The following is a 12,203-nucleotide window of genomic DNA, read 5'->3' as shown; positions in this document are numbered from 1 at the left end:
ACCTCACAAGTGTGTCAAGGTCCCTCTAATCTCCCATCACCAAGAAGGACAGACAGAACAAACACAGATCATAGAATAGTTTGGGTTGGAAGGGACTTTTAAAGATTATCTGGAAGGGACTTTTAAAGATTATCTAGTTCCAAACCCTCTGCCACGGGCAGAGACACCTTCCACTAGACCAGCGTTACTCCAAGCCCCATCCAACCTGGCCTTGAACACTGCCAGAAATGGGGCAGCCACAGTTTCTCTCAGCAACCTGTGCCAGTGTCTCACCACCTTCATAGTGAAGAATTTTTTCAGCTGAAAAGCCCCAAAGAGGAGCTTCCTGTGTCCAGATGCTGGAGAGTTTGGCGTGAATAGGTCCAAATTTTCAGATCTGTAGGAGAGAGTAACACTGAGAGGCAGAAAAGGATTGTCTTCTTCAGGTCAAACCAGTGAAGATTCACTCTTAATTGCCAATACCCTGCAACAGGCATCTTAGTCTTAGACTTCAATGACTTAAATCAAGGGAAACCTTTAAAAAACACTTTCGCATTCACATTGTGATATCACACTGGCCAACCAACTTCCTTTTCATCCCCCAGCAGGCTTTTCTTAAGCAGAAATAATCACCACCAGCTTCACCACACAGATGTCTAAGTGATGGGAAAATGCAGAGAAGGCTGGAGTGAACAAAAGGCACTTCACCCTGCTGGGGTCAGAATGCATATCTATATGGTAGGTTGGACTCTTCACTAATCCAGCTCTGTTTCTAATGAGACTAGTTCCCATTACAGCAAAAGGAGATCCATGGCTTAATTTGCCAAGGGGACCATTGTCATGCAGCTTAGGGAAGGAAAATAATCTTATCAGTTTGAACTTGAACCCTGCCCTCCAATTATATGGACAATGTTAAAGAAAAGAGAGATAAAGAAAAAGTAATTTTCATCTATCCAGCAAGAAAAATGGATTGTCTAACACCAAGCAGTCAGCTTCCTGCAGCTGCTGATAGACCTTTACACACCAGCCTCTGGCTATACCATTGCCAATTTGCTCTAATTACTGTTTGTGCATGCTAACTCTGAACCAAATGGCACCAACTGCATTCACAGTGCAACTTATTGGCATAGCAGAGCCTCTACTCTTATAGTATAGCCAAACTGAAAGCCTGGGCTATCACCTAAAGACAAGCAAACCTAAAAGGTAGGAAGAATCTGAAAAATTTTTCACCCCTTCTTGCTGAACCTCTGTCTCTTCCCTCCCTATCCAATCCATCAGCTCCCCTTGGCTGCTATACAGAACTCTTCTGGGAGTTCTGCATCCCACACAATGCAGCTAAAACAAAGAACATTTTGGCAAATAACAGCCAGGCTTCATCTATTCTGTTTTCTATACAATTCATTCCATCAAAGTTGTTTAGCTGAACAAAAAGCAGTGCTATCCTTTATTGTGAGGCTAACAATAAACTAACATGTGAACACAGCGTGGGTCACAGATGTGGGCGCTTCATCATCAACTGTGGAGCCACTTCCCTGCTCCGCTCACTTTTATAAAGCTTTAACCTCTTTGAGCCAGAATTCAGATGAGCACATAAACCAGGGAGCAAACAGTGTTAATACAACAGAAGTACAAAAGACACATGAAGAGACGGACGTGCTTTGGAAACAGCCAGATCAACACCCTCAATTTCCGAGGGGTTACCACACAATAAAATTCTACAGAGAATCTAAACTGGACAAATCCCAGGGATTCTATTTTTCGTGAAATCACTTGCATCAGAGAATCTTTGTCTGTGCCTCTGAATAAACATACTTACTTTTTTTCTCCTATGAGGGGAAAGAAACAAACAAAAATTTGGAGAGGGAATATCTTCAAAAATCATTTTTAAAGCTCTCTTGGAATACATTCCAAGGACTGGCCCCAAATATGTAACCTAATTTTAAGTACTCGTATCCCAAGTAAAGTAACCCTCAAAGCATGAGTGCTCTGAAACAAAAAAATATGCAAAAATCAGACCCTTCTCACAACTGCACTTTATGGGCTTAGATCATACCTGAGTTTATTATCACATCCATCCCTAGCTTGTATTACGTATATAAAAAGAGGTGTAAAGTTGCTCTTTCCTAGCGCATTGGGTCTGGCTGTGATAGAGTTGGTTTTGTTTTTTTTTGTAGTGACTTGTATAGTGCTGTGCTTTGGATCTGTGACCAAAACAGTAGTGACAACTTATTAATATTTTAGCTATTGCTGAACAGTGTTTGCACAGCATCAATGCTTTGTCTCTCACTCTACCCCCTAGTGAAATGATCGGGGGCTGCACAAGCAGTTAGGAGAGGACACAAGAAGGCAAATGACCCCAACTAACCAAATTGATATATCAATGACATATAACATCACTTTCAGCAATAAAACAGAGTAGAGTTGGATTTATGTAAATCAGCCATCTTACGCTGGGCATCAGCCTGCCTGTGGCAGGTGGTGAGTAGTTGCCTTTACATCACTTAGTTTATTTTCTTTTTTTTTTCCACTTCTTATGAAAACATTTCTACCTAGACCCATGATTTTTCTTGCTTTTATTCCAACTCAGGATAGGGAAGGCAAGCACAGGAAGGCTGTGTGGTGCTTAGCTGCCTGCAAGGGTTAACCCACCACACTTATTTAAGTGCATGTGACTTTGCAAATGCAATGTTCATTTTAATCTGTGCAGTCCATGTGCAGAATGTGACATCCATCTGTTAATTCAAATGCATTTCAGCACTGGAGAAGGAACTGTGTATTAAGTACGACACATTTCTTCTTGCCTATCACAGCTTGAGAGAATGAGTAAGGGGCTGCTTCTGGACAAAAAGGTAGATACTGAACAATCTCTGAAATACTAGGCAGTTAGAGCTCCTGATGCTGATCTCCCTGCCTTGAATCTCACCTATGCAATGCAGGTAACATTCCAGACTCTCCTTCCGGAAGTTTAAGTATATCTCTGGTTGTAGGACACTCACAACAAGCAGAATAGTTTAAATAACACAGGGTAAATAAGCATTTAGTGCCATAACGAACCAGACGAATTAAAACAAAAAACATAATGAGGCAACTTTCAGGTGCACTGGACAACACAGGAGTCCTAAGGAGGTGGAAAATAGTATGTTCTCATTAAAAAGTAACTCATAATGTAAAACCCCAAATTGCTGCATTCAAGCAGTTAAAACTACCTTAATTTTAACACTTCTTAAATTCCAAATGTTCAGTTTGCAACCTTAATGCTGTTCTTTAAATGTTCCACACAACAGCTTAGCTTTGTCAAAAACAAAGCGCATGATTTCGTCCCATTGCATCTTATGGGCATTGCCATGGTCACAGCAGCACTGCACTTAGAGACTCCACACAGATAAGAGAGGTAAGGGATTTCCCAATGACTGAGGCCCAAAACTGAACATAATTCAGCTACAGCAGCTCAAATCTACTACTTACTAGTCTAATTGCATTAAGTGTTTACACTCTTGGCCTAACACAGGTTCAAGGGAAAATGTGTGACCCAAAAGCTTTTGCAAAATACAGCAAACATGGGAAATGAATGCCAGGGATAGCACCAGCCATAAAGCAACCCTTATAACCACACAGACAAGCAAGCAATAAAGGATCACAGCGGAGCCCACAGGTCCTAGGCACAGGATGCAAGTCACCCCAGCCCACAGTGTGATACAAAAATCACAAAGAAAGAACATAGCAGAAAATCCCCCCACTGCTATGTTTGCTTTTATATTTATTTGTTGGAGTGAAAGCCCCTTTTAAATCCTCAAAGCTAATACAACACGTTGATAATATCATAGCACCAGAACCACAGGCATCTGATAGCAGATGAAAATAAAATAAGACAATCACACAGGGGGTCTCAGAGTAGGTGGTCTGAATGGCCCTTTTTTTGACAAGCAGCACCATCAGGTACGTAGTCTAATGAGGATTTAGGATAACTTACCTGAAAGCAGCCCTCTCTCACACTCTGACAATTCTGATGCTGTTATGGGCTGCTGGAGGAGTGAAAAGCATCCCTGCTGGCAACTAGCACGCTTATACTACGTCAAAAGATGGGGCACAAAAGCACATAGTGAAGTTCTTTGATTGTAAATGGCTAATGAAACTTCTCGTACTCTAGGGCTCTAGGCCTTCTTCTCTTAATGGAACATTTAAAAAAGGAAATGGAAATATCTTTTTTACCTCTTTCTTCCTCTGTTGTTAAGGATGTGGGATGCTTTGCCAGCAGGTGGATGTGGCCTCCGCTGCCCATCACAACTAAAGTACTTCGACAACATCTACTGCAAATTCTTCAGCAAAATGCTACATCCATCTGTTAATTCAAATACACATCTGAAACCTGACCACTCAGAGAGTTTGATCAAACCGCAGTTCCCACACACTGCTCCACCTTCATGCAAGGATCCAGATGGATTCAACAATGATTATTGTGCAGCAAGCTTTAGCATCAGAAGGAGACCCATCAACACTGATACCACAGCATCTGCTAACACATTTCAAGAGCACACAGTGTATTCAAAGAGTCTTATCCAAGACATATTTTACTGTGCAACCCAGAACTGCCAAACCATCATTTCTCTGACGTAACAGGACACACAGTGGGTTCCAGGCAGCCAAGCATTAAGCATCCCAAAAAGAGAAAACATACATACTTTGTTTACTACAAATGAGCTCATATCTTTAGTTAATGAGCTAAGCCAGGCATATTTGGATCAGTCCAAACCCAGACTGAGAGAAACACAACTCACCATCTTCCCTCAGGCAAAAGGAGCAGCTAAGTAAATAAACAAGTAATAATAATAATAGGTAATCTAAGTAGTTCTCTTAAACATGTTCACAATTATTACTTTAATATTAGATTTAATCAGCAAGAATGAGTTGGGATTAACTTATGTGCTGTTGCACATCCTGCAAAGCTCTTGGCAAGCCAGCAAAGTTGCCTCCCAGCTGTGCAGAATCTGGCCCTCGCCTCTCTCTTGGAAAGAGCACAAAAATCCCAGAAAACAGCAATACTGGATCAGTGAGGCATAGCACTGGCAAGGACATAGGAACCTTATAGTACTGCACCAAACCAACCTGATCAAAACCTGTCTTGAACTGCTTTGAGCAGCACATTGGGTTGATTCTTGCAGGCAGCCACATGCCCTTCAAGAGACAGAAACAGACTGAATCTAGGAGGGTCTTGGGTATCTGGATAAAAAGGAATGACAAGAACACAAAAAGAAAACAACAACAAAAAACAACCAAATTAAAAAAAAAAAAGTGTGGTTGCTGCAAATGGTCCCCACAGGGACTGGGATGCTGTCTTGGAATAGAAACTAGAAAGTTAAATCTATTCATCAGTGGATCAGTTTCTGGGCCACGGCAATTAGTAGATACTATATCAACACCGCCAATCATCACAGAGATGCTGGGACCCCTGAGGTCTCTGCTCTTGCTGACAGCTCTGATGGCTACAACAGTAGCTTTCCACACGGCCCAAGCCAGATGCAGACATATGGCTCTTGAGGCTGAAGTTGTTGCCTACATGAAGTTTCACACAGACCCCTCAGAAGACAACCTGATACACAGAGCAACCCCATCCATCCATCCCTGACAATGCCTCCTGTCTCTACAGGCCTGCAGCACCTTGGTCACAGCCCAGGACAACAAACAGAGGGAGATGGAAACATGTGCTTCTCTTCCTGAAGCTCACTTTGGTCCCCTCAGCTGTCAGTGAAAGCAAATGTTGAATATTTGAAGAGTCAGGGAGTGCCAAGTTCTCCCTCACAGCATTATCATAACTGCTGGGAAATCCATGGTGTTTTCTGGGACAGGCCTCAAGACAGGAATGCAGACACTTGCTACAGAGAAGATGGAATCTCCCTTTTTACAAGGAGTCACAAAAAAAGGTGAGGGGTAATGGATACAAGTTACTCTTTGGAAGATTCTGATTGGAGACAAAAGCAAAATTTTTCGCCATGAGAACAATCAGCCATTGAAATAATCTCCCCAGGGAAGTGGTGGACTCCCCAACACTGGACACTTTAATGATTCATCCGGAGAGGGTACTGAGACATCTAGTCTAGGTCATGCTTTGCCAAGAAAGTTTGGGCCAGATGATCCTCAGAGGTCCCCTCCAACCTAGGATTCTGTGATTCTATGATTATACTTTTACTTAATATGATATATTGATGCTCACAAAGCTGCATCCCTGCTGGCAAATTAACACCAAAATAGTCCCAGCTTCTGCACCGCTGCTTCCTTTCCTCCTCTCCCAACAGCAGAATGGTTACTTGGCAGACCCTTACACAACCCACCTATTTATTTCCTCCTCCAACACCTCTCAGCTCTCTCGGGTCTTTAGACTGCTTCCCACTGACAGACAGACATACCTGACTCAAAGCCGATGCACGTCCCCCTTGTTAGAACCACTCAGACACGGTGGCTAGATTCAGCCATCCCCTTCAGCTCCCCAGACCCATCCTCTATAGCTCACCAGGCAGCCACATCTCCACAACATTACCAGAAGGGACCAACAGTGCTTTTTAACTGGCTTTGGATTTTGTCACCTCTGCAAAAGCAAAACTCCACCCCAACACAGACCTCCCCTAGCAACCCAAACTTCAGCTCACCACACAGCTGGGATGGATGTGTTGGCAGATATGACCTCCACCTGAGGAGGAAAACATTGCCTGGGGCAAGGACCTCTTCAAGCAGCAACCTGAGGCCCATCCAACCTCATCACTGACTCCTCCACAAAGAGAAGGTATGGAGGTGGCCTGGGTTTGGTTCAGTCTTTAAAGGAAGTCTACAGCATATCTGTTTGCTCCTGGGGTCAAAAGCTCAAACTTCATTACTGAGTTACACCATGTCACTGGAAAAAAATTGCATCTGCCTCTCTTGAAAATCCCCCTTTCACAGGCTGCAGCTTTCAACACAGGGAAAACCCCATCCCCCTTGACACCATCCACCCATTCAGGGCTGTTAACCATTCAGAAGCTGTTAGCATGTAGATTTTGGTGATAATTTGGTGAATGGAATTGTCAAACAAATTGCCTTTATTATGGACTGATTAAATGCAATCAGGGAGAAATGCCTTTCCCCTCCCAACTCCAGCCCTCATCAACTCAAACAAACACACTGAGCCAATTAGCAGGGAGGTGGCAAAAGCAGCTTTCACTTGAAACCTGCCATTTTTTGAGAAAAGATAGAAAAAAGCGGCAAAACAAAACAAAAAAACTACTCGTGCTTTCATGCCAGGTAGAGCCTCCAGGGAGAGGTCCCAAAAGCTACCCAGAGCTCACCTGCAGGGTGTGAATGGGAATTATCAGTATTCTTCTGGCTCCATGCCGGATCAGCTCCCTTAAGCAAAGTGCTGCTCACATCCAGCTTGTGCCAAATACAGTGCAAAGAAATATTAAAGCAGGCCTAGAGGGACGAGCACAACTGGAGCTGTTATTCCTACAGCTTTACATCCTGCAGCTGGGTTCTTCTGTGTCAGAAAAGGTGGGAGATCCCATCAAAGCTCTTTCCATGCCTAAAACACTAAGTTTTTTGGCTTAGGTCCCTGCAGTGGATTCTCTGATGTTTACAAACATTTGAGTTCTTAGCACAACCTTTCCTGCCCCATAGCAGTAGTGAAGGGGTGTGTTTCCATTAACATGAAACTCACAGCAATCACATAGGTCTGATGCCACTACCTTTCTGTTCAACATGCTTGAAATCAGCTAACAAATGAGAAAATTATTTAAGAGAATTGGAGCATGGCATCATAATCACATAAGCCTAATTACATGCAGGTATGCAGCTGGAAATTAAATGGTCACCTTGGCTGGCAGAGTAGAATTCAACATGTGTTTTCATGATTTTTAGCTTCAGGGGCAGGAACCCCATGGCTTGAGCTAGAGACAGCACACAGAATATGAGCAATAGCTGGTGACTAAGCTTTTGACTAGGCATTTTAAATAGTACCAAAGACTAATTCTGGCCCCATTTTCATTAACCTAGTCCTTCTAAAGATCAAGCTCTGCACACTGCCATGGAACACTGCCTCTCAAACCCTACACAGAGGAGCTATCGCATAGCTTCTCTGGCAGGGCAAGGACATTGCTTTGTCTTGGGCTCCCACCACAAATAGACAAGGGCTAAAACAAAGGTGAATTTTTATCAACCAGCAAGAATTTTGGAGAGTTCATTGCTGGGACTCAGATTAAGATTAAGGGCTTATAGTTAAAGCACAGAGATTCAAAAGACCAGCTTCTTTCCCCACACCTCATCACAGTCTTCAAGTCACCTTGAACATAAGGGGTATGTGACACATCAAGACACTAGGTCCTAAGCCTTCAAACAGTCCTGAGGTTAAGAACTGATCACAGAATGAGATTAGATCAAGAGCCCATACTACAAGCAACCACAGAGAAAAAGTCCAGGCCTTCTTAAGAAGTGGCTGCAAAGTGCCTGATAACTCCACTCTCTCTCCCCAAGGACCCCCTTCCTACTCTCTCATCCTCCTGCAAACATCAATGTTTAAAGAACTATTAAAGAAAACAACTTCAAAACTCTTCACATAGTTTAAATACTTCACTTAAAAGGAATTTTAATTCTTACATCTCAGATTGCACCAGTCCCCAGCAGGACATGCACTCATCATGTTAACACTGTGGCATTTGAGCTGTTCAGACAGGAGGGATGGAGACACAGTGTGAGACCATATGCTCAGAAGCCTGGGAGCAGAGACAACAGGGATTCTCACTAGCTCTGCCTGGGCTTCCCCATGACCGACTCAGTTCACCACACTTCGGGGAACCTCCTCAGGGTGCCTTTTTATGGCCTATGTGAAAAAGAAATCTTCCTGCAGCCAGGAGACACATACTCTGGAAAGCCAGCCAGTGGGAAAGTACTGGGAGCAGTGGGACCTGGCTAGGTGTGCAATTCTGGATAAGTTTTTCAGCCAGTCCTACTGCATAGCTGCAGTGTGGAAGTTGGATCAGTGCTTCTTGTGATCTGATTAGAGCTCACTGGCCATTCCTAAGCTGTCTCTTTCCAGGGCTGGATCAATTCACTCTGCCTGGCCCACCATGAAAAGGCCATGACCTATTACTGAAAGCAGCACCTCCCTGGTAGTGCCAAGATGAAGCAAGCTGAGAAGGCAGAGAAGCTTTGTTGCTAAACAAAGGTCTACAGGATTGAGTTTAAAAAAACCCAAACATTCTTCTCCAAAAAGCATCAGCTGTTTTCTCTAGACAGTACTGCTATGTGCAGCCTGGAAAAGCCCTTACATCCCAATGAGCTGTCTCATCTCCGTGCAGCATGTAGGCAGCAGTGAAACTGCTACAGAAACCTCTAGGGGATCACAGCAAGCCTTGCATTCCTCAGCAGCAATAACCAATACAAATCCTTTCATCTCACTGGAATGCAGACAATTTATGTGTTGGATGCATCACCTCTAGGTGGGATGGTATATGGTAAAGCTATAAGGCTTCCCCAGAGATGTTCACCTGCTCAATTCCAGCCACACCAGAGAAGAACCCAGAACATCCTGAAGTGCAGAAAAAGTATATGTGGCCAGAAACCATTACAGTCAAAGGCTGTACAACAAACAAAAAGGTTACTCTCCTTCTATTCATCATGCCAGCTGATGTTCACATATAGGGGTGGCAGTAACAAACAAGGTGCTCCTTCATGTAGGAAGTGTTATCTAGACCACTGCTCTTTCAGAGGCACGTGGTGCATGCCCTTGAGGATTCGGAGGAGACAAATGGAATCTTTGCAAAACCTATAGGGGATGCTTCATCTTGTGGCTATCCAGTTCCTGAACTTAACAAAACCATATTTGAGTTACTACACAACTGGCTACACACTGGGTGCAGCTTTTTCCTGTAACAAACCATGTTTCCTGTCTTGCAAGGTACAGTCAGTCCAACCAGACCAGGGACATTTGTCAAGCCTGCTTTCAGAAAACATAGCTTGGATCTGGAAGAAGATTTCTACAGTTGTGAAAACTCATGGGAGGTTGTGCTGTTGGGATTACAGACCCTGCTTCAGAGTTCAGCCTTGCCATGCACATACACAAGGGTTTTAAACCACCCCCCTTCTCCCAGAGTGTGACAGTACAGTCAGATGTTGCAGAAAACATGATTTTGTTATCAGCAACCTTCTTACTAATTTTTTTAAGAGGACAACATCTGCCCACCCCAACTGCCAGCATCACAAAGTTTATCAATTTATTTCCACTTCTCTGGCTATGTTGTATACACACAATACAAAGTACCCTTACTCTAGGACACTTGCACATTTTAATGCTTAGCAATCTGGGCTGGCTGATAGCCAGATTATAGATAAATTTTAGCTGTATTTCAGAAGGACCAGTATTTTCCCTATTGAAGCTTTAGCTCCTGTCATATCTACTCCATTCACCCCTTCTGTATAAGGAGGAGAACAGAGAAAGCTCATTGCCAAAAAGAGATTAAAAAAAACCTCTAGAAACAAACAGGGCGATTCCTCAGCCCTTTCCATTCAGAGGCATATCTGCCTTGAATGGCAGTACCTGGGACTGATCTGTCTCCAAAGGAGACTGAATCACAAGCAAGCCAGACCCTTTCAATTTACATTAAGACTTTAGTCTACTGTATATACTCTCCCCCAGCTTCACCACAAGCTCCTCCTTTCTAACACAAATCTCTTGCGGGGAACACAGGCACTCCCAGGCACAGAGCAGCAGGGTTCTAACGTGTTGAATCCCAAGACCGGTGAGATTCAGCTCTTGCAAATGGCACTTTTTCATCAGCAAGCTATAACTGGAAACTCTTATCCACTACAAGAGTTTTGAAACACACCCCTAAAAAACATGCCAGGCTCGTTCTTCACACTAGTCTTAGACCCCAAATTAGAACTGATATCCCAAAAGCAAAGTGATTCTGACTAGGCATTTCCCAGCAAACTAATCAACCCTGATTAACAGTAAAATGAGATCTGTTACATTCTCTGATCCACATGCATACGCACAGGAAAAAAAAAAAAAACAACAACAAAACGAGAAACGTAATTTTAAAGTGACTTACACAGCTGTATGTAGTTACAAAACTTCTATGGCACTTCATACTTTCAAAGTGCTGTGTATTTACTTGCTTCACACAACTCAAAACAACTGCTGTAAACAGTCTGAGATTCAGAAATTATTTAGAAATGACACACTTCTCCTGGCTTAAGTAAAGAGGCTCAATATAATTAATTCTGTGTATGTAACATCTTTAGTTCAGGAGGCTTTTGCAACAATCAGAAGCCTTACGTTAAGAGGAGGGATCCCCTATAAAACAATTGGGTCTTGCTACGTTAGCTATAATTTATATCCTAGAGTTCCGCAGTCTCCTACCTATCTCTTTTCACTCCACAAAGAACACAGCACAAAACCTGCAACAAACTTACACAAGGTAACACTTCCTTGTTCCCAAAGTTGCTCGGACTAACTCTGCTGAAACCGTTTTGTGAAGGGTTATTGAGAAAGGCTTTTAATAAACCCAACATCCTCTTACAGAACATGCTTTTCATCAGCTTATTTTTAAAAGACTAAAATTACTCCCCACTTAACTCCCCCAGATCTGCTCACATTTACTTCCCCTGAGCTGCTCCTGAACACTGTAATAAGAGCTCTCACCCATAAGCAGCCGTCCAGTGTACAAAAGGATCAGCGCTTCTCCCCTACCTGAGAAGTCTGCAGAAGTCTTTGCAAAGCTGCTGAAAGCTGTCAAGCACATGAGTCCTATGAGGAAGGTGGAGGTGGGAGACACATCTGAGCAGCACATCCTTAAGTATCCTCAACGCTTGTTTTCTTCCGGAGAAAAAGAAAGTGCTTTCCGTCCCAATCTAGTACTCCTCATTGCCCGGAGAACAGCGTTAGTCCCATCGCTTGGAAGCAGCGGGGAAGGAAAAGCGCTCAGCACACACACACATTCACACACACACATTCACACACACACATCCCTGGGAGTGAATGAATCCCGGCTGAGGGAGGCTGACGAATGAGCCAGACCTACCTGAGGCTTGGCGGAGGTCCCAGGGTCCTAAAAGCCATCGCTTCCCCCAAATTTGCTGCAGACTGTTACCGTGCAGCTGTCCAGCAGCAGCACCGCAAACTGTCAGGGGGGAGAATCTTGGGGGGTTTTGTGGGGAAGATTGTTTGGAGAAGCCCGGCTGCTGTGGGTTTAGATACCAGGGAT

At 43.5% G+C, this 12,203-nt stretch overlaps 1 protein-coding gene across 2 annotated transcripts in view; it reads right to left on the bottom strand.

Annotated features, from left to right (window-relative positions):
- Positions 1–11,969, bottom strand: part of EVA1A (eva-1 homolog A, regulator of programmed cell death) — a 203,721-nt gene extending 191,752 nt beyond the window's left edge. For both annotated transcript variants that reach the window (XM_061460925.1, XM_061460926.1), the window contains exon 1: positions 11,690–11,969. In XM_061460925.1, coding sequence (XP_061316909.1) covers positions 11,690–11,789 — 100 coding nt within the window. In that variant the 5' untranslated portion in view covers positions 11,790–11,969. The remainder of the gene's footprint in view (positions 1–11,689) is intronic.
- Between the last annotated feature and the right edge of the window lie 234 nt (positions 11,970–12,203).

This window comes from Pezoporus flaviventris, unplaced genomic scaffold, assembly GCF_033815535.1.
Source record: "Pezoporus flaviventris isolate CSIRO_AGI_PZ_B2104156 unplaced genomic scaffold, CSIRO_AGI_Pfla_v1 ptg000031l, whole genome shotgun sequence".
Lineage (NCBI taxonomy): Eukaryota > Metazoa > Chordata > Aves > Psittaciformes > Psittacidae > Pezoporus > Pezoporus flaviventris.
Note: the sequence above shows the minus strand (reverse complement) of the source record. Positions and strands in the feature narration are given on the sequence as shown.